Below are 22409 nucleotides of genomic sequence, written 5' to 3' on the forward strand. Positions count from 1 at the left end.
CCAGTGACTAAGAATCTGCCGGCCAATGCACGGGACCCGGGTTGGATCCCTAATCTGGGAAGATCCCACATGCTGCTGCGGAGCCACTAAGCCCAGTGTGCCACAACTACTGAGCCCGGATACCCTTGAGGCATGCTCCGCAACAGGAGAAGCCGCGGCAAGGAGAAGCCCCTGCACCGCAACTGGAGAAGACCCGTGAACAGCAACAAAGAGCCCACACACTGCAACAAAGACCCAGTGCAGCCAAAAAATTTTTTAAATAAATAAATAGCTTTCACTGCCCAAAGATACAATAGTTTGGGCATCAACAAGAATGTGTGCATTACATTGAAACATAACAGCTACATTTAAAAAAAAAAAAAAAAAACTCATCCTGGGACTTTTGCTGTTACAGATGAGAAAAAGGTTGTGTAATGCCTGCAGAAGAAAGACTGCCTGGACTGGAGCCAAAAGCTGACAAGTTCAGGATCCGAATGTGCCTGAAGCTTCTGTTTACAAGAGCCAGTAAATCCCTTGTTTTACTAAAGTTAGCTTGAGTTGGGCTATTATCACAAGCAACCAAGAGTCCTGATTAACAGGGCTGATTAACCCACAGCCAGGCAGCCAGACACACCCAGCTGTTCCCAGAGCACAGACTCAGATGGAGCCTCTTATGAGCAGGAAGGATCAAAGGCATTCTGGAGGCAGGGGCGCCATCACTGACCTGGACCGCGCACGTTGACATCCATGCCGTCCGCATCTGCATCGCCCTGTGGCGGTGTCAAGGCCATGGCTGGTGCCACGCGGATGTCGGCGGCAACCAGGTGGTGTTGAGTCCACTGGCGGCAATCCACAGCGTCCTCAGTCCCCACACCAGGCTCCTCCACCTGGAGGCACAAGGAGCCAGGTTCTCACAAGGAACTGGGAGACACAGAGGGACTATCTGGGCATTCTCACAGATTTCTATCACAGAGATGCACACACGGCGGGTGCCGAGAAGCCATTAACATCCTGCTTGATAGGGGCTTCCCAGGTGTTTCGGTGGGAAATGGCAACCCACTCCAGTTCTTGCCTGGAAAATCCTATGGATAGAGGGACCTAGTGGGCTACAGTCCATGGGGGTTGAAAAGAGTCGGACACGACTGAGCGACTGAGCACACACGGACTAAACAGAGCCTGATCCAATCAGATCTGAACTTAGACCCAGGTAGGGAGTTGAATTTCATAAAAGGGGAGAGCCAGGAGACAGACAGCTAACCAGCAAAGGTTCTGGAGGATGGGACACCCTTCAATGTGGATTTAGTGTCTGACGCTGTCACTTAGAAGGCTTGTAACCCTAGAATTCTGAGCTTCTCATTGGTAAAATCAAGATGATGCCATCAGGGACTTCCCTGGTGGTCCAGTAGTTAAGACTCCACCTGCCAAAGCAGGGACATGGGTTTGATCCCTGGTCCGGGAAGATTCATTATGCCTTGGAGTAACTAAGCCTGGGCGCCACAACTACTGAGCCCTCGCCCTAAAGCCCATGTTCTGCAACAAGAGAAGCCACCACAATGAGAAGCCTGCCCACCATAACTAGAGAGTAGCCCTAGTCGCCCACAACTAGAGAAAGCCCACTCAAAGCAACAAAGATCCATCGTGGCCAAGGATAAATTAATTAACTTTAAAAAAAAAAAAGATGATGCAATAATTTTACAATACCCACATAAACATTCTTCACCATATACTTAACACCCACTTTTGGATGAGAAAGAAAGAAAAAAAAGCCCGGGGCAAGCAGATTTCTTTAGCTGTCATTTGCAAGAGAAGTATCCATTTTAACAAACATTAAAACATAGGCAGCAGGAGAAGAGGATGACAGAGGATGAGATGATAGGATGGCATCACCAATTCAATGGACATGAGTCTGAGCAAACTCAGGGAAATGGTGAAGGACAGGGAAGCCTAGCGTGCTACAGTCCATGGGGTCACAAAGAGTCAAACACAACTTAGCAACTGAACAACAACAAAAATCATATGATGAAGGCCTAATCCCCCAACATGACTATATTTAGAGACAGAGCCTTTAAGGAAGTAATTAAGGTTAAATAAGATCATAAGGGTGGAGCCCTAATCCAATAGGACCAGTGCAAGAGGAAGAGACACCAGAGTTCTCCCTTATTCTCTGCGCACAAAGAGAAAAGGTCATGTGAGGACACAGTGAGAAGACACATTCTACAAGATAAGAAGAAGCCCTTACCAAGAGCCAGTCTTACCAGCACACTGATCCTGGACTTACAGCCTCCAGTGTGTATCTGTGCCTGCTAAGTCGCTTCAGTCATGGCCGACTCTGTGTGACCCTATGGACTGCAGCCCACCAGGCTCCTATGTCCATGGGATTCTCCAGGAGAGAATACTGGAGTGGGTTGCCATGCTCTCCTTCAGGGGATCTTCCTGACCCAGGGATTGGACTCACATCTCCTGCCTTTCCTGCACTAGCAGGCAGGTTCTTTATACCATCAGCACCACCTGGGAAGCCCCAGCCTCCATAGGTGTGAGAAAAATAAGTGTCTGTTGTTTAAACCACTCAGTCTGCAGTATTTCATTATGGCAACACTCGCTGACAAAGACGGCCCATCGGTGTGTCCCCTGGACAGGAAAAGACTAGCTGGGGGTATTCTCAGGCTGGGCACACTGGGCTAAGATGGCCACATCAGAGAGAATGCAGAGTCACTCTCTGGAATAGGGGATCCCCTCTGGAAAGACGCCAGGAGCAGGAAGGGGGGGCTGCCGTGACTGTTCCCCGGAACCAGGGACAGCAGGGATTCCCCTGGCTCTCCCACTGACCACTGGGCCCCCACCCAGGACCCTGAGGGCAGGGGTCACAGGAGGGAACACAACCTTCAGTCGCTTGGCCTCCGGACACTCTGTATCCATCCAGTCGGTGGCCACCTCCCCCATCAGACTCTCACCCTTGGCCATGTTCCTGTGGGGACAGTGGGAAGTGGGGAGGGGAGAAGAGACAATGGGGTCAGCAGGGCCAGGGCACGCAAGGTCAAGAGATAGGGTCCAAGGAAGGGATGCAGGATGCGGTCAGGGTTGCAGGGGATACTGCCAAGGGTTGTGATGGGTGACAGTCAGGTGGAACTGGGGAAGGGACAGGAGTGGGATCAGAGGTCAGAGCAGATGTCTGTGGGACAGGTGAGGGTCACAGGCATACAGCATGGGTTACAGCAGATGACATCGTAGATCATGGAAGACAGAGTTATCCTCATAGCAGGTGAGAGATGTAGCCAGGAATAAAGAGGCTGTAGAGAGGGAGCAGAGGGCACAGGAGAGGTAAATTCAGGGATTAGGACAGGGTGGGGCTGGAGTCTTGAGGGGCCGGTCAGGGAGGTGGAGGTTGTGGCCAAGGCCAGGACTGAGTATCATAGGGAATGAGCATTGTGTTGGGGTGGACAGGGGGTGAGAGGTCAGGTCAAGAGTCAGGGTAGGTTATTCTTGAGGCTTTCAATGGCTAAGTCAAAGATCTCTCTTGCTAAATGTCACAGTGCGCTTGCAAATATATGGGTTATTTTCAAATTTCTTTTGATATTGATTTCTAACATGATTCCAGTGACAAGAGAACAGACTCTATATGATTTCAATACCTTTAGACCATGACATTTTTGCACCTTGTTTTATGATCCTGGGTATGGGCCAGTATCTCCTGGATTATAGTCTATGGGAATTGAAGATTTTGAACCCTGCTGTTGTGTGAAAATTGTATAATCTTAATTATGTTTAATTGGCTCATACTGCTTTTCAGGTCTACCATATCCCTCTGCTTTTCTGTCTATTCATTCTGTTAATTTTTTGAGAGTTTGATATTGAAACTCCAATGAAAAATATTAATTTATCTACTTACAAAATAATTGTAATATATAGTGGAACTACATGTAACTTTCTTTCGTATTTTCCATGTCTCCTGTAAACGTGCTATCATACTTGCATAAATTAAAAAATTAAAACTTAAAACCAAAAAAAAAAAAGTCAGGGTAGGTTAGAGCCAGAGGTGGTACTGGGGCTCATAGAGGATAGTATCGGGGGTCCAGTGAGGGGTTGGGGTGCAGACAGGGGTCATGAGGTCCACAGTCATGTAGGAACACATTCTGAGTATCAGGGTGAAGTCTGAGCGGCTGGGGTTGGGGGAGGGGGTTGTCACATTAGGATTTGAGTCAGGAAACTGGACCATAGGAAAGGGGATCAAGGGTCACAATCAGGGGTGATCCCTTAGGGATTATGGAGTCGTTGGTCAAGGAGACAAACACTGATGTCCAAGCTGGAGTCTGAAGTTAGGGTCAGGTAGGGGTCAGAGGTCAGAGTCGGGTGAAGGTGGGCTCAAGGAAGGGCTCCTCAGACCCCGCCATAGTCAGGGACGGGGTGAGGGATCGGGTAGGGTCCTCACTTCATGCCCAGCGCGTCTTGGCCCACGGGTTCCCGCCGGCCCTTGTGTCCCGCGGCCACATCCTTGTGCAGCGCGAAGCCCTCGGGGAACCAGAGGGTGCTGTGCTCACGCTTGCGGCGGGCCACCATGACGCCGAGGACCAGGAGGACCAACAGGAAGATGCCGCTGGCCGCCAGCAGCGGTAACAGCGGCACGCTTGGTTCCGGCAGCTCCACTGGCTCCCCTGCGGGCGGGAAGCAGGGGGTCTTTACCAGGGGCCCAGGCCCACCCTCATCCCCCTATCCCCTACCCCGGGCTGGGCCTCACCCCGCGCCGCCCGCAGTGGGTAAGGGAAGTCGAGGCGCTCCACCGCCGACAACGCTCCCAAATAGTCCGCTGCGCTCTGAGCGTCAGGGAAACAGTGGTCGTTCTCCGGTGACTGCAGGCACAGACGGTTGTCAATCTCCAGCATCACTACGGAGCTGCGGAGACACAGGGGAGGGACAGGAGGCTCAGCAGGCGCCGCTACAAGCCCCGCCCCAGGCCCTGCCCACCGCCCCACACCGGGCTCAGAAAAGCATCTCTACTCACCAGGTCACCTCTGACTCCCATCCGGCATCCAATCCCGCCACATCCCCTCAAACTATCTTTTTTTTTAATCCACTTACGATATATTTGGTGATATTAAGGATGTTTATATTTTTAGCTGTGATCATGGTATTACAGTGTTTTTAAGAAGAGAGCTTATTTTTTTTAGAAAAGCATGCTGAAGTGTCTACATATGAAATGACGCGCTATCTAGGAATTATTCTGACATAGCATGGGAACTAGGACAAATCGAAGGGACTATACATGAAACAGGAATGGCCACATGGGGGACTTCCCTCATAATCCAATGGCTGAGGCTCCCAGCGCCAAGTGCGGGGGCATGGGTTCAGTTCCTGGTCACGGCACTAGATCCCACATGCCACAACTAAAGACCCCGCAGAGAAGATCAAAGATCCCGGGTGCCATAACTAAGACCCAGCGAAGCCAGATACATCTATATATATATAAATGGTCATATATGTTCATTGTCAATACTTGGTCTTAGGTACCTAGATGTGCATAACCCTGATCTGTTTTTGCATATGTTTAAAGTTCTTTGTCAATTCCCAAGCCAGTCTTGCTGTGGCCACCAGTGTCCTCTAAGTCATGAATCCAATGGCCACTGTTTTCCCATCAACATCTCCTTTCTCAGGCTGGTGCATCCATCTCCTGCCTGCTGTGAGCACTGGCTTCTAACAGTTGACAGCTGTCCCTTTCCCCAGAGAACTGGCTTCAGCAAAGTGGGGAGCCCTTCACTTGGGAGGTGACACCACTTAGGGAAGCCCTAGGCCAGGGATCGACTGATGTGTACAAAAGCTGGCCCTTCTGTCTCAAGGCGGGACCAATTTTACCCTCCAGAGCTCTCCAAGAGATCAGGCTGCAGCCTGATTCTGGCTGAGGCTCCCTCCTGCCTCAGTTCCTGCCCCTGTCCCATCCTGCCTCCCTCATCCCCAATCTACCCAGAGCACCCTTTCAATACATTGCATATATCTGAATCTCCATCTCAGGCTCTGCTTCCAGGAACCCAACCCTCCAAACTTTCTCCTTCTTCAGGATACCCAGTACCCCAAGTCCTGGGTCTCCTTCTGTCTCTGCTCCTTCTGCTTCTCTCTTCTGAGCTACTTTCTTTCAACCAATCTTTAGAACTCAGTGTCCCCATGTCATCCTTCTGTTCCCCACACCTCTCCCTACTTCTTCAAGTCCCTCCATGACTACAGTGATTGCCAAGCTCATTGGTCTCACCCTCCAGACCCTAGCCGCCTCCTGAGTGTTCCCCCAAGGCCCCCAGTTCCCTCCAGACTCTACAAGTCACAAAGTGACCCCTAATTTTCACCTGGTGTCTTAATCCTTTTTAAAAGAGATTTTTTAAAGTAATTTTACTTGTTTATTTATTTTTGGCTGTGCTGAGTCTTCATTGCTCCATGAACTTTTATGTAGTTGTGGAGAGCAGGGGCTATGCTCTAGTTGCAGTGTGCGGGATTCTCCCTGCGCTGACTTCTCTTGTTGCAGAGCACTGGCTCTAGGGAACATAGGCTCAGTAGCTGTGGTTCCTGGGCTCTAGAGCACAAGCTCAGCAGCTGTGGTGCACGAGCTTAGTCCCTCCAACGCTGGTGGGAGCTTCCTCAAACAGGGATCGAACCGATGTCTCTTTGCATTGGCAGGTAGATTCTTTACCACTAAGCTGGCAGGGAAGCCCTGTGTCTCCATCTTGATGAGAACACTTCTAGCACCTCAGTCACCCCACCAAGGACTGGCACATCACCCATCCACCCATCTCCTTCATCCCAGTCAGAGGTCCTGCTCCTCATCTCTAACTCCCAGCCCTCCTCTCTGTGTCAGGGTCCTACCCTGTTCAGAAGCCACATCTCCCTCTGGCTCCTCCACCAGGTCACCAGCAGGAGAGTTTTATATTTTCCATTTATATTAACTTTTGACAGTTTGATACTGAAACTCCAACTAAAAATCATAATTTATCTATTTTAAAGTGATCACAATATACACATTCGTGCTAAGTGGCTTCATTAGTATCCGACTCTTTGCGACCCCAATGAACTGTAGCTCACCAGGCTCCTCTATCCATGGGATTCTCTAGGCAAGAATACCAGAGTGGGTTGACATGCCCTTCTATAGGGGATCTTCCTGACCCAGGGATCGAACTCACATCTCTTACATCTCCTGTGTTGGCAATAGGCTTCTTTACCACTAGCACCACCTGGAAAGCCCATAATATATAATGGAACTACATGTAACTTTGTTCTTTATTTTCCAACTCTCCTATATGCTTCCCTTGTGGCTCAGCTGGTAAAGAACCCACCTGCAATCCAGGAGACCTGGGTTCAACCCCTGCAATGGGAATATTCCCTGTAGAAGGGGAAGGCTACCCACTCCAGTATTCTGGCCTGGAGAATTCCATGGACTGTATAGTTCATGGGATCGCAAAGAGTCAGACATGACTGAGTGACTTTTACTTCACTATAAACTTTATAAAATAAAAAATTAAAACAAAAAAGGGGACAAGTTAGAGTCAGAAGTGGTATTGGAGCTCATAGAGCATAGGATCAGGGGGTTCAGTGAGGCGTTGAGGTGCAGACAGGGATCAGGAGGGGAGGCTCTTCTTCTGCTCCCCAAAGGACCATTGCCCATGTCTGGAAGCATTTCTGGTTGTCACATCTGGGAGGGGGGAGATCTGTTGCCTGCATCGAGTGAGGAAGGGCCAGGGAAGATGCCAAACATCCTACAGTGCACAAGACAGAACAACCCCTCACAGTAAAGAATGATCTGGCCCCAAATGTCAATGGTACTGAGGCTGAGATGTGTGTATTATATGACTCTATTTGTACTACCAAGAAGGCACTCCCACATGTTGGGCATTTCCTAAGCAGTGAAATCAATGAAAACATAACTGGACTAAAGACCTAACCCAGTGCCTGAAACCTATTAGGTGCTTTATCAGATATTTCCGGAGTAAAGCCAAGTTCAGCCACATGGTTTTAGAGTTTGAAGGGAACTTAAAAATAGCTAGAATAGTGGTTCCCAGATGTTAAGGGAAGTAAAACATACAAGGGGCTTCCCTGGTAGCTCAGCTGGTAAAGAATCTGCCTGCAATGTGGAAGACCTGGGTTCCAGCCCTGGGTTGGGAAGATCCCCTGGAGGAGGGCACGGCAACCCACTCCAGTATTCTTGCCTGGAAAATCCCCATGGACAGAGGAGCCTGGCAGGCTACAGTCCATGGGATCGCAAAGAGCCAGACACGAATGAGAGACTAAGCACAGCAAACGCACAAAGCCTTATGAATGGTGCCCCTTCCCTAGCATCTGCGTGCGCCTGCCACGGCTCCCCTGGGGGGTGGAGTCACTCACCCAATCACCTCAGGGGCCAGCTCCCGCCGGTTCCGGGATTCAGCGCCAGGCCCGGGCCGGTGGTAAGGGAAGACCATGGCCTGACCGTTCTCGTCCAGACGGAAGCGCAGCGAGGTGCGCAGGATGCCGCTGAGCCGCTGCAGGAAGTCGGCGCTGGAGCGCAGCAGCTCCTCCGGCGGCAGCAGCACTGTGAGCACCAGGACGCCGCGGGCCAGCAGGGCTGGCACCTCACCCGCACAGTCCAGGCCATCCCAGCCGCACTCCTCCGTGTTGCAGCCCTGGTCGCAGCGGCCGTCAGCGAAGTGGTCCGCGCAGTACTTCTCATACACTGGGCTGGGAGAGGAGGAGGGCGGAGTCAAGGGAGCCTCTCCCCCAACTCCCACCCCCCACCCCACATCCCCCCACTTTGCCCCCAGCTGCACGAATACACCACAAAGCACCCAAGACTCCTCAGGGAGCAGAGAACTGGAATGTATCCACATGCCTGTGGAACGTATCAGGCTTTCTGCAAAACCAGCCAGTTGCTTTGCAATTATTAATAAGTCAATAACTATTGACAACTGTGCCCTAGGTGCTGGGCACAGCTATAGGCGATAAGGATATGAGAGAGGTGAAAACGTTAGTCACTCAGTCGTATCTGACTCTTTGAGACCCCATGGATGGTGGTCTGCCAGATTCCTCTGTTCATGGAATTCTCCAGGCAGGAATATGGAAGTAAGTAGCCTTTCCCTTTTCCAGGGGATCTTTCCCACCCAGGGATCAAACCCAGGTCTCCTGCATTGCAGGCAGATTCTTTACCGACTGAGCTACCAGGGAAGTCCACTAAGGCTATGGCCCCAACACAAAACCTTACCCACTTGAAGCTGTCCTTACAATGGGCAAAGACATGTATTAAAAATGATGAATGAGCAGAACATACAGGATTTCGATTACACACCAATAAAGGCTAAATGTAAACATACACACACACGAATTAAATGCTAAGGGAAAAAATTAAACAGAGAGGTGCTGTGGGTGGCCAGGAAGGAGTTCACGGAGAGACTTGTGCTTGAGCAAAGACTTGAAGGAGATGAGGGAAGAGCCATGTGACTTCCTGAAGGGCAGCATCCCAGCAGAACGAACAGCCAGTGCAAAGGCCCTGAGATGGGACCAAGCCTGGGGAATCTAAAGACCGGAAAAAAGGCCAGGATGGCTGGAGCAGAGTGAGATGGGGGGAGACAGAGGGACACACAGAGGGTCAGACAGGGCAGAGAATACGGATGGATAGATAGAATGTCTGAGACAGATAGCAGGCCTCATGAACAGACCGAGAAGGTCAGAAGAGGGGCAGGGAAAGACAAGCAGGGCCATGGACAGATGAATGAGCATATAGAGGGGCAAAAACATGCATGGATGGACATAAGGACAGAAGGGGCACATGAATGAACAGGTGGGGCACAAAGGTGTGCAGATGGACAGATGGGGCACATACAGGGACAGTCTGGCATAGAGACAGAGAGAGGGACAGGTGAGGTACAAGGATGGACAAGCAGGGGTGCAGACAGACAGCTGGGCGCATAGAGGGACAAAACAAATTCATGGATGGACAGAAAGACCAACAAACAGGGTTTAAAGAGGACAGATGGAGTGCAGAGGCAGACAGAAAAACAGAAAGGGCTAATGGATGGACAGACTGCCACATTGATAGGCAAGGAACAAAGATGTACAGACAGGGCACAAGAATGGGAAGACAGGCAGACAGACAGAAATGGCACGTGGATGGCTAAGTGAGGGGCACAGACGGACAAACTGCACGCGGATGGGCAGAAAAGGTACATCAAGAAACAGATGGCGCAAACGAAGGAACAGCCCCACAGACAGACTGAGGACGGACTGACAGATCAAGGCAAAAGGATGGACAGACAGAGAAGCAGGGCCCACGGGTGGTTAGATGTGGCACATGGACAGACAAGACCCAGACTGAGGACGGACTCACTTGCAGGTGCGCTCGCGGCCGCCGGCGCGGCAGTCGAAGTTGTCGTAGAGGCAGGCGGGCGAACTGCAGGCGGGGTCGCAGCGGCTGTTGTTGAACAGGAGCCAGCACTGCAGCGCCGCGCACTGCCGCCAGGGGTCGCTCACGCTCAGCGAGCAGTCGCCGCCGTCCCAGCCGCAGCCGGGGCTGTTGCACTCGCGGTCGCAGTTCTTGTCGCCGCTCTTGGCCTCACAGGCGGCTCTCGGGCACGCCGGCTCCTCCGGGACCTCGGGCATCGCCACGGATACTTCGGGCATCATGGCGGGCACCTCGCAGCGCGGCCCGGCCCAGCCTGGCGCGCAAGCGCAGCGGAAGAAGGGCGCGAGCGGCTCCGGGCGGCAGGAGCCCCCGTGGAGGCAGGGCGAGGTCACGCAGCTGGCATTGGCGGCCCCGGGGAGCGACCCCCGGGAACCCCGGCAGGCGGGACCCGACAACCCCGGGGGACAGACGCAGCGCGGTCCACGGACCGTCTGCTGGCACGGGACACCCACTGAGCACTGCAGCTCCCGACAGGAGCGTGCCACCCGCTCGCAACGCGGGCCCCAGAACGGCTGTGGGTTGGGTGGGGGGAGAGGGAAAAAAGCGCAGGGGCAGGAGATAGAGGGAGAGAGAGAAGGGGAGGAGAAAGTAGGGAAGGTAAGAGAAATGGAAAGGTGGAGAAGCGGATTGAGGGTTGAAGGGGGGAGAGGGAAGGAAATATGGAGGATCAGAACTTGGGAAAGCTTGTGCCCCTGATCTCCCGAGGTCTGGCCCAACCTCTCCCGGCTCCCACTGCCAGCCCCACCTTACAGGTAAGCCCAAGCTTTCCCAAGAGGCCGCAAATCCAGATTGCGAAGAGACACACAACCTCCAGGTAATTTCAACATTTCTCAGAAATCCTCTTCCACTTCTTGTCCCCTAAAGCCTCACCCTCCCATGAGGCCACGCCCCCCAAACCCCCACCCCCAACCCGCTTCCAGAGACCCTGTTACCACCGGCCACCCCCACCTACCACCTACCGGGATGCAGTGGCAAGAGAAGGACAGCACACCCCCAGGGCCTGGGCTGGGTCGGCACTGGCCTCCATGCTGGCAAGGCTGAGACTCACAGGGAGACAAGACAGTCTGACAGCGGGGACCTGGGCAAGCAGAAGGACCTGGATCAGCTGCTTGTAGGGAACACAGGCAGGATCCCAGGCCAGCCCCCTCTTCCCATGCTCACCTGTGAAGCCCGGGTGACACAGGCAGCGGAAGCCCCCACCTGGGTCCTGCAGGCAGTCCCGGGTATGTGCGGCATGGCAGGCACCTGGGCGACACTCATTGACGTCCCCCTCACAGCGCAGGCCAGTGTATCCTGGGGGGCAGGTGCATCGGAAACCACCCACCAGGTCCACACAGGTACCATTGTGCAGGCACCGGGGCCCCAGGTCCAGGGCTGGGCCTGGGCTACAGTCATCCTCATCAATCTCGCAGAGCACACCTAGGGGGGTGGGGGATGGGGGACATCAGGAGGGCTCAGAAACCCAGCCTCCCCGCCTGTCCCCCAACCCTGATCCTGGCCTACCCAGCGTCCCTGGGGGGCAGGAGCAGAGATAGTGGGCCACGAGGTCAATGCAGATGCCCCCATGCTGGCAGGGCTGGGAGGCACACTCGTCTACATCATCCTCACAGTTGTCACCAGTGTAGCCAGATGGACACTGCAGTGGGGGCGAGACAAGGACCTCCTCAGCCCAGAAGGACACAGATGCTCCCCATGAAGATACAGAGAATCTCAGGGCAAAGGGACACACACATTCATCCCACGCACAGAGACATACTCAGTGAGCAAAAACACACACCCAGTGTGTGGAAACACCCAGACACAGAGGGCTTCAGATACACTCAGTGCAAAGAAACACACATGCATACAAATGTACAGGCAGTCACACAGGAGAAATACCCAGATACACCCAAGACACACACAGCCAGAGATGCACACTCAGACACTGGCACATGTGTGCCATTCATACCCATAGAGACACCATGCACAGAGACACATATGTCCAAGAAATAACGAAAGACAGAGGTACAGCCAGACAGAGACACCCTGAGATCTACCCAGAGTGACACCCACAAAGATACACCCAGAGTCACAAAAGCAAAAACCCAGACACGCCTAGGGAGGGATACCGCACCAGGCTCTAGACACACAGAAATGTGTAGCCAGACACACTCAGGGTGACCAGCCCTCCATGTCCTCCCCTGGGCGCTCCTTACCTCGCACACATAACCGCCCATGTAGCCTTGGCAGGTACCCCCATGCTGGCAGGGCTGAGCCACGCAGGGGTCCATCTCCTGCTCACAGTGGCTGCCAGTGTGGCCCTCTGGGCACACACAGTAATGGGAGCTGTCCTTGTCCACACACTGCCCACCCGCCTGACACAGCTGCTCCGTGGGCACCCCTGAGCAGAGGACAGCAGCATCAGCAGACTCCCGCCTCCCTGCCCCCGTCACACACCGCACACCCAGCATCCCCACTAGCCTCAGTCACCAAGGCGTCACACACATTCCACTGGGTTACCACACATCCCCTGACACTGCCACACACACACGCACTTTCAAAGCTCACATCAGCTAGGTCACACACAGCACTGCAGACATCCCAGTTTTTTCACAGTGCTGGACGCACACACCACCTTGTCCTGGCCAGCTGTCAGACATGTCCACACACACTCACACACCCCACCACGCCCATAAGCTCTGGCGCACTCTCATTCAGCTCACACTAGGAAGCAGTATATGCACACACAGCCAATCACGCGCTCCCCCTCACCGATTTGGGCTGCGGCCTCTCTGCAGGGCAGGCTCCGGATATCACATAGACGGCCGCTCCACCCTGGGGGGCAAAGGCAATAGAAAGAGGCCCCCGTCCGGGCACAGCGACCCCCATTCTGACAGGGCGAGCGGCTGCACCAGTCCACCAGCGTCTGTCGAGGAAGGCCAGGGTGTTCACACTCAGGGACCCCTAGAAACCCTGCTCAGCTTCTCCTCCAGGGTCCTGAGCAGGCTCCAGAACGCCTCTCCAGATTTCTCCCCCAGGATCCCTGCCAGGCCCCTCACCGCAATCCCTCTGCCAACTCCTCCCCAGGATCCAGGCTGCCTTCTCAACCAACCAGTGTACCCAGAAGGCCCCTCCCCCAGAACATCCCTCTAGACTCCTCCCCCAAGGCTCCAGTGACCCCGCCCACCTGGCACTGAGCGCCGGTGAAGCCGTCTGGGCAGGCGCAGTGGAAGCCTGGGTGGGAGGCAGTGCAGACGCCCCCGTGCATGCAGGGCCGCGAGAGGCAAGGGTCCGCCTCATGTTGGCAGTGTGTGCCAGTGTAGCCCGGGCGGCACAGACAAGTGAATGAGTTCACACCATCCACGCAGGTCCCTCCATTGAAGCAGGAGCTGGCGGGAAAGGAGGGGCGCGTCAGGCCCCGCCCTTCAGAGGTCCCGCCCCACTCCAGACCCCTAAGCCAAGGAGAAGCTGAGGTCCTCCAAAGGCCCCGCCCTGTCATGTCCCTTAACCCCAGTATACCAGGTGCTTCGGGGCTATGTGGAAGCCCCACCCTGTTCTGGCCATGCTCCCGCAGGGACCAGGGTACCTAAGGAGACCTCCCAACAGATGCCCTGCCCCTTCCCGGACGTGTTCCCATCAGGCATCAGAGTCCTGTAGTGGGTGTCCAGCTGTCCCCGGCTCCTCGGGTCCCACGCCCCATCTGATGCCAGGGTCCCTGACCCCTAGGAGAGGCCCCACCCACCTGGGACTGCAGTCGGGGAGGTCCTGCTCGCAGCGGAAGCCGCCATAACCCGGCGGGCAGGTGCAGGTGAAGGAGGCCACGTGGTCTGTGCAGGTGCCTGAGCCGCAGGGGCTGCTCAGACACTCGTCCACGTCATGGGCGCAGCGGGGGCCAGCAAAGCCAGGGAGGCAGGAGCAGGAAAAGGATCCCACCCCGTCCTGACATGAGCCACCATTCAGGCAGGGGTCTACGGTCAGAAGGGAGGAGGTATGGTCAGACACCTCACCCCCTGACCTGGCCATGCCTTGCGTAGAGGGAAATCGGAGTAAACCAGGCTTCATTGGGAGGGGCACATTTAGCCAGGGAAACCAAACCCTGTCCCCTCTGTGGCCTTATTCCCTCCCTAATCTGGTGGAAACCTCGTCTATGTGGAAGGGAGGAAAGGTTTGAGAAGTTCCCAAAAGGTCCCTTTGAGCTGCCAAGTGCTAGTTGCTTGCATGCAGGCTGTGTCACTTCAGACATATCCGAATCTGTTTGACTCTTATGAACTATAGCCCACCAGGCTCCTCTGTCCATGGGATTCTCTGGGCAAGAATACTGGAGTGGGTTGTCATGCTCTCCTTCAGAGGATCACCCCCACCCAGGGATCGAACCCTCATCTCTTATGTCTCCTGTATTGGCAGGTGGGTTCTTTACCACTAGCACCACCTGGGAAACCCCAAGTACTAGTTGTATCTGCTTAATTCCTGAGCTCAGCACAGAAGGTCTCCTCCAGGCCTGGGCTAGCCAGTATGGCGGCCACTGACCACATGTAGCTCTTGAGCACTTGACATGTGGTTGGTCCAATTTGAGATGTACTGTCAGCATAAAACAGACACCAGAGAGCAGATCGTGAAGATTCCGTATGAAAAAAGAAAAAAAATAGTGTAAAATATTTCAATCATTTTATATTGATTACATGTTGAAATGATAATGTTTTTATGTATTAGGTTAAATAAAATATATTATTAAATTTAATATCACCTGTTGTCATTTTGTTTGCTTTTTAATGCGGCTATTAGAAAATAATTAATTCAAGGACTTCCCTGGTGGTCCAGAGGTTAAGACTACCTGCTCCCAGTGCAAGGGGCCTAGGTTTGATCCCTGGTATATTGTCACCCTGCTTATTTAACTTATATGCAGAGTATGTCATGAGAAATGCTGGGCTGGAAGAAGCATAAGCTGGAATCAAGATTGCTGGGAGAAATATCAATAACCTCAGATATGCAGATGACACCACCCTTATGGCAGAAAGTGAAGAGGAACTAAGAAGCCTCTTGATGAAAGTGAAAGAGAAGAGTGAAAAAGTTAGCTTAAAGCTCAACATTCAGAAAACTAAGATCATGGCATCTGGTCCCATCACTTCATGGGAAATAGATGGGGAAACAGTGGAAACAGTGTCAGACTTTATTTTCTTTGGCTCCAAAATCACCGCAGATGGTGATTGCAGCCATGAAATTAAGAGACGCTTACTCCTTGGAAGGAAAGTTATGACCAACCTAGATAGCATATTAAAAAGCAGAGACATTACTTTGCCAACAAAGGTCTGCCTAGTCAAGGCTATGATTTTTTCAGTGGTCACATATGGATGTGAGAGTTGGACTGTGAAGAAAGCTGAGCGCTGAAGAATTGATGCTTTTGAACTGTGGTGTTGGAGAAGACTCTTGAGAGAGTCCCTTGGACTGCAAGGAGGTCCAACCGGTCCATCCTAAAGGAGATCAGTCCTGGGTGTTCATTGGAAGGACTGATGCTGAAGCTGAAACTCCAATACTTTGGCCACCTCATGCAAAGAGTTGACTCATTGGAAAAGACCCTGATGCTGGGAGGGATTGGGGGCGGGAGGAGACGGGGATGAAAGAGAATGAGATGGCTGGATGGCATCATCAACTCAATGGACATGAGTTTGGGTGAACTCTGGGAGTTGGTGATAGACAGGGAGGCCTCGAGTGCTGTGATTCATGGGGTTGCAAAGATTCACACACAACTGAGCAACTGAACTGAACTGAAGGGAACAAGATACCCCATGCTGCAACTAAGATCCAGTGCAACGAAATAAATTTTTAAAAAATTAATTCAAAAATAAACAAAAAAGATTATTTTTTAAAAATCAACTAAAAAAATTTAATTCATATGTGACTTGCATTATTTGTCTATTGAACAGTGATCCTGGTGACTCACTAAGGGGCCTATTATCTCGTAGTTTACATACAGTTTTAACTTACTTGCTGCCAGAGGCAGGTTACAGCCTTCAGAGTCAAACAGACCTGTGCTCCTATCCTAGCTCATCTCTCTACTCACTGCATTACCTTGGGCAGGTCACTTAACCTCTGTGGGGCCTCGGTTTTCATGAACAAATGGGGAAACTAAGACCACTGTGGAGATGAAGTGAAAGCACAGTGCTAGGCACACTGTAGCAACCTGATGAACATGTTCCCTAGGTCAGAACCCTCCCCGCCAAGAGCCCCCATGAACTCACTGGGGTCACAGTCATTGATGTCCTGATCACAGGAAGGGCCACTGTAGCCCTCGTGGCAGGTACAGCTGAAACTCCCTGCCAGGTTGGTGCAGGTACCATGGGGACCACAGGGTGAGGGGCTGGCACACTCATCCACGTCCTGCTGACATCGTGGGCCTGGAGGTGGGGAGCAAAATAACATCCAGGATTAGCAGATGCAGGGTAGGGGCCGGGAGTACCTGGTGCTCAGGAGGAATCCTAAGACTGAGATGGATGAAGGCAAGAACAGTTTGCCTCTGGGCGTTTTGCACATACTGTTCCAGAACACTCCTCTCCTTATTTCAGCGGGTGGAGAATGTGATTCTGTGATGGAGGTCTGCTCCTCCAGGCTCTCCCCAAACTCTCAGCCTGAATTCTAGATTCTCAAGCCCTTATCAAACCAAAATCAGTCACTCCTAAAGGAAATCAACTCTGAATATTCATTGGAAGGACTGAAGCTGAAGCCGAACCTCCAGTACTTTGGCTACCTGATGCTAAGAGCCAACTCACTGGGAAAGACCCTGATGCTGGAAAAGATTGAGGGCAGGAGGAGAAGGGGACAACAGAGGGTGAGATGGGAGGTTGTATGGCATCACTGACTCAATCAACGTGAATTTGAGCAAACTCTGGGAGATGGTGAAGGGCAGGGAAGCCTGGCGTGCTGCCCTCTTATGGGGTCAAAAGAGTTGGACGTGACTTAGCAACTAAACAGTTAACAACACAGCCCATTTCCCTTCCTCTTCTCCTGAACTGACTGCACAGGCTGCAAGTGTCTGTGTCTAGCTCTGTTCCTTCCCAGAAGGAAGCCCCCTTAAAAGGCAGAACCAGAGGACTTCCCTGCTGGTGCATTGGCTAAGACTCTGTGCTTCCAATGCAGGAGGCCTGGGTTCAATCCCTGGTCAGGAAACTAGATCCCACATGCTGCAACTAAGACCCAGTACAGACAAATAATAAATAAACAATTTACTAAAAAAAAAATTTTTTAAAGGCAGAGCCAGTGGTAGGGGGGAAACTCCTTCTCTGGGTCCCCAGCATCACCCAGTATGGAGCAAGCTGCAAAGGAGGTGAGGGAGAGAAGAAGCAACTGGTGTACCTTGCCAACCAGGAGTGCAGGAGCAGACAGCCAGCTGGCCAGGAGCAGACTCACAGTAGCCCCCATGCTCACAGGGATTCGGGGTGCAGGGGGACAGCAGCTCACACTGATGGCCTGTAGTGGGCAGACAGAGTGAGATAGTCTTGAAAGATTCCTTGTTCCCATCTCCCCACAAGGTCCCCACCTTGATACCCACATCCCAAGCTCCTGTGTAAGAGTGGAAAAGGAAAATAAAAACGGGGCAAATGCAGAGAAGGAAGAGAGAATGAAGCAGAAAGGAAATAAGAAGGAAGAAGGAAGGAAGAGGCCCTGGGGAGGGAAGGTGGAGACACGCACCCTGGATACCAGGGGGACAGGTGCAGCGGAAGCCCATTCCATCACTGGTGCAGGTGCCGCCTGCCCGGCAGGGATGGGATTCACAGGCGTCTCGAGTGAGGCTCTGACTGCACTGAGGGCCACTCCAGCCAGGTTCACACACACAGCGGAACCTGGTGAGGGAGGCAGTCAGGGCTGGCAGGAGGGTAGGGAAGCTGTGAGGGTCAGGGATCTAGGGAAAGGCCTCACCCTCCAGGTGCATCGTGGCAGACGCCATGGCTGCAGGGTTCCTGGGCACAAGGATGGCTTGGGGGAAGGCAGAGTGGGGGCAGGGAGTCAGGTGGGCAGAGGCATCGGAAGCCATTTTCACCATCCACGCAGGAGGCTCCCTCGCCGCAGGGGTTCGATGCACACTCGTTGATCTCCACGTTGCAGAGGGGCCCTGGGGAACAGGCAGGCAACCTCGTCCCAGGACAAGGATAGCGGAGCCAACCAGGGAAAGGCAACCTTGACCCATTTAGCACAGTCACACCCTTGAGCAAGGACCAGCTCATTTGCTTCGTAACACATCAGCTCTTGTGCAAATTAGGATAGCCACCTCCACAACCCAGAGATACCTCGCTCCAGATCACCCTTGCCCCCAAACTTATATGAAGTCACTTTCACTTCCACCAAGGATTGCCTTGGCCCCACTCAGAAACACCTCAATCTCTGAGTCTGAACACCTTCATGGACATACCAGGATAATCTTGAGCCAACATGGGGACACATGCCAATGAGAGAAAGCAAAAATCTCAGGGCAAAGCATGGACAATCCCTAAGGACAAGCACGTGCAAAGAGAGGGGCAAAACCTCTCCAGGAAAGATAGATGATTTCACCCTCAGTCTGTAAAGACCCCGTTTCCATGGCAACCACTTGCCCACCTGTGAATCCAGGCTGGCAGACACAGTCATAGCGGTTGATGCCGTCCCGGCAGACTCCAAAGGTGCAGGGGTTGCTAGCACAATCATCAGTGTTGACCTCGCAGTTCACACCTGGGGAAGGGGAACATGACTGGGATTGCCACCACCGTGACCTGCCAGAAACACCATTCCTAAACCATCTGGGTCCCATCAGATGTACTATTCCTGTCCCAGCCCAGCCCCTGGCCCCACCTGTGGTGCCAGGAGGGCAGCGGCAGAGGTATTTGTCCACCAGGTCCAGGCATTTGCCCCCGTGTCGGCAGGGCTGGCTTCGGCATTCATCCACCTGGCTTTCACAGCGCATGCCGGTGTAGCCCGGGGCACAGGCGCACGAGAAACTGGCGATGCCGTCCACACAGCGCCCGTGGTGGCAAGGGTCTGGCGAGCAGTCATCCACGTTGCGCTCACACACTGTACCCTCGAAGCCTGCGGGGGGGCGGGGGGGAGACAGAGGGTCAGGCTCGGCCCACTGGCCAACGTCCTGCCCACAGCCATGGCCTCTGCCCAATCCTAACTCAGCTCTCCCTCAGGCCCGGCCCATTGAGCCAATAGGAGGCGAGCTCAGTTCAGGCTCCGCCCCTGGCTGGCCTCCAGAGGCCATCCAGCGGCAGGCTCCGAGACTTGTCCCTGGCCAGGACCCTATCAGTTAAATCACACCCCTAGCGAGACCCTGCTACCAATCCTTACACCATCAGCCCTGATTTGCCTCTCCCTCCACTGGAGATGCGGACACATGGGAGGTTCCTGGGCTTCCCAGGTGGTTCAGTGAGTAAAGAATCCGCCTGCAATGCAGGAGAGATGAGTTCGATCCCTGGGTGGGGAAGGTCCCCTGGAGGAGAGCATGGCAACCCATTCCAGTATTCTTGCCTGTAGAATCCCATGGACAGAGGAGCCTGGTGAGCTACAGTCCACTGGCTCGCAAAGAGTGGACACAGCTGAAGTGACAGAGCAGGACAGTAGGGGAGGTTCCTGGGGGTGGAGGGGGTCGCCCCCGGGTCCCTCCAATCCAGTGCACATCTATCCTGCCAGATCCTTTGGGCCCACCCCCTAGCCTTACCTCTGCTTATGTCCATGATTGACTCCTCCTCCTGGCTCTTTCATTGGTCCTGCTCCGGGCCTGCCCTGCGGCAGCTCTGCCCCCAACTTTCCCCAAAGCGTATTATTGGCCCTTTTCCCCCCACTAGCCCCGCCTCCAGATTCCTGCCGTCTTGTCATTGGCCCGCCCTCACCCTCTGCGCAGCGACACTCGTAGCCATCTGGCTGGTCCACGCATTTGGCTCCATTCCGGCAGGGTGTGCTGGCGCACTCATCCACATCCAGCTGACACATGGCCCCACTGAAGCCTGGAGCGGGGAGTGTGAGATAAACAGAGAGACCCAAGGAGGGTCAGAGCAGTCACCCCTCACCAGTGCTGCCTGGTTTGGGTGGAAAGCCCATGTACTTTTAAATTAACTTCAGTGTTTTTCATAAGGTGGTATCTGCTACTTAGGAAGCCACTAACACGATGTTATAAGCTCCCGTCCTGGAGTCTTTGCCCCAGAAGGTCTTTCTCAGGCTCCCTGGCCCAGAGTCCTCACCCGAGGGGCACGTGCAGCTGAAGCCATTGACTCTGTCCTTGCAGACCCCACCGTTAACACACGGGCTGCTCTGACACTCATCCATGTCCACCTCACAATAGGTGCCTGTGAAACCTGGAGGGATAGAGGGAGGGGGATTACGGCAATGAGGGTTTAGTTTCTGGTCTGAAGGGAGAGCAAGGGGGGACATACCCCGCTTCCCTTGAGCCTTGGCCTTGCCCAACCCATTCCTATATTCAGTTTTCAGACTCAGGTTGGCTCTTCATTCAGCGTGGCCCCAACTGATTCAAGGCTTAAGAGACTCCATGTGGGCTTGTCTTCAGACCACCGCCTTCCTTCTTCAAACTATGCCTCTTCCCCAGCTCCCAGCCTAGGGCACACCATAGCTTATGCCCAATCTCAATCCCACCCCAGCATCAGGGCATCTCTGTCCGAAGTCTCCACTTTCACCTCCACTCTAGACCCTGGTCCTGCCCTCATGTCATTCCCATCCCACAGTGCCGCCCTGAGGCCCAGACTCCACTCCCAGCCCATCTGAGGTTCTACTGACTCCACCGGACCATGCACCCAGACTCTGCTCTGGCTCCGCCTCCACCTCATCCCAGGCTTTAGTCTCTCACCCTTCCAGTTCTATCTGCTCTGGGTCCTTCTGCCTGAAGCCTTTTCTTGCCCGCTTCCCAGCCTCAGGCCCCGCCCCAGCCACACCCACCACACACACCTGCCATGCAGATGCAGGTAAACTGGCCTATGCGGTCCAGACACGTGGCCTGATTGCGGCAGGGTCCGGAGAGGCATTCATTGACATCGGTCTCACAGCGCGGGCCAGTGTAGCCACGGCCACACTGGCACAGGAATGAGCCCTGTGTGTTCACACACCGACCAAGGTGCTCACAAGGGTTGGCACCTGCAAGGCGGCGTCACAGGCAGTGTGGGTGTGGGTGGCCAAGGAGCAGCCTCTCCCCTCCTTCCCTACCCTCAGACTGCGCCCCCTCACCAATAGAACACTCGTCCACGTCCTGGTCGCAAGCTCCGCCAGTGAAACCCGGTGGACAGGTGCAGATGGCCCGGCCATTCACGGGGTTAGTGTCACAGATAGCATCCTCATGACAGGGGTTGCTGACACAAGCATCGTCCAGATGACACAAAAGTCCTGGGAAAGAGTAAGTAGAGGTCAAGGGAAGACCATCCCCCAGCTCTGCCCAAAGGTCCCAAATCCCTGAACATTGTAGTGTTTTGGGGTTTTTTGTTTGTTTTTATTAACCAGCAGTGTATTTAGTGGGCTTCCCAAGTGGCGCTAGTGGTAAAGAATCTGCCTGCCAATGCAGGAGACATAAGAGATGCAGGTTCAATCCCTGGGTTAGGAAGATCCCCTGGAGGAGGGCATGGCAACCCACTCCAGTATTCTCTCCTGCAGAATCCCATGGACAGAGGAGCCTGGCAGGGCTGCAGTTCATAAGCAACTTAGCATGTACATACATATTTAGTAGCTATTCTCCCCCAATCATTTATTTAAAATTTAAACATACAGAAAAGTTTATCCATATACCCAACACCTAGATTCAACTACTATAACTTTATTTTTTCTGAATCATTTGAAAATAAGTTGGAAACATCCACATATTGTTTTTAAAATCTATTGACTCTTTTTATGATTCTAAGAGGGTCCTAGCATTAAGTCTTTGCCTCTGCAGGACCCTCTGCCTGACATACGCTGCCCTCTGCTCCAAGTCCCCCTTCCAAACATCTTCTCTGATCTTTGCCACTCCCAAAAGTCCCCTCTCCTTCTGAGTAACAGTTTAGCTCTCCATTCCTGTGACTTCTTCCCTGGATTGTCTGCCCTCCCAGGC

General features: G+C 53.3%; 1 protein-coding gene across 1 annotated transcript in view; it reads right to left on the bottom strand.

The window, feature by feature from the left end:
- The window catches only part of NOTCH3 (notch receptor 3), a 39351-nt gene that overhangs the window by 9517 nt on the left and 7425 nt on the right, over nt 1-22409 (bottom strand). The window contains exons 7-29 of the mRNA XM_055429614.2: nt 21557-21712; nt 21281-21466; nt 20563-20676; nt 20215-20328; nt 19178-19411; nt 18947-19057; nt 18272-18464; nt 18044-18195; nt 17708-17821; nt 16597-16752; nt 14103-14328; nt 13548-13749; nt 13133-13286; nt 12577-12761; nt 11885-12017; nt 11543-11800; nt 11341-11459; nt 10307-10893; nt 8332-8664; nt 4712-4866; nt 4406-4628; nt 2860-2944; nt 704-866 (exon numbers count right to left, since the gene is read on the bottom strand). Of these exons, the coding sequence (XP_055285589.2) occupies nt 704-866; nt 2860-2944; nt 4406-4628; nt 4712-4866; nt 8332-8664; nt 10307-10893; nt 11341-11459; nt 11543-11800; nt 11885-12017; nt 12577-12761; nt 13133-13286; nt 13548-13749; nt 14103-14328; nt 16597-16752; nt 17708-17821; nt 18044-18195; nt 18272-18464; nt 18947-19057; nt 19178-19411; nt 20215-20328; nt 20563-20676; nt 21281-21466; nt 21557-21712 (4353 nt within the window). The remainder of the gene's footprint in view (nt 1-703; nt 867-2859; nt 2945-4405; nt 4629-4711; nt 4867-8331; nt 8665-10306; nt 10894-11340; nt 11460-11542; nt 11801-11884; nt 12018-12576; nt 12762-13132; nt 13287-13547; nt 13750-14102; nt 14329-16596; nt 16753-17707; nt 17822-18043; nt 18196-18271; nt 18465-18946; nt 19058-19177; nt 19412-20214; nt 20329-20562; nt 20677-21280; nt 21467-21556; nt 21713-22409) is intronic.

The sequence above is a fragment of the Moschus berezovskii genome, chromosome 8, assembly GCF_049115385.1.
Source record: "Moschus berezovskii isolate FMDL1 chromosome 8, NW_MosBer_1.0, whole genome shotgun sequence".
NCBI classification, from domain to species: Eukaryota; Metazoa; Chordata; class Mammalia; order Artiodactyla; family Moschidae; genus Moschus; species Moschus berezovskii.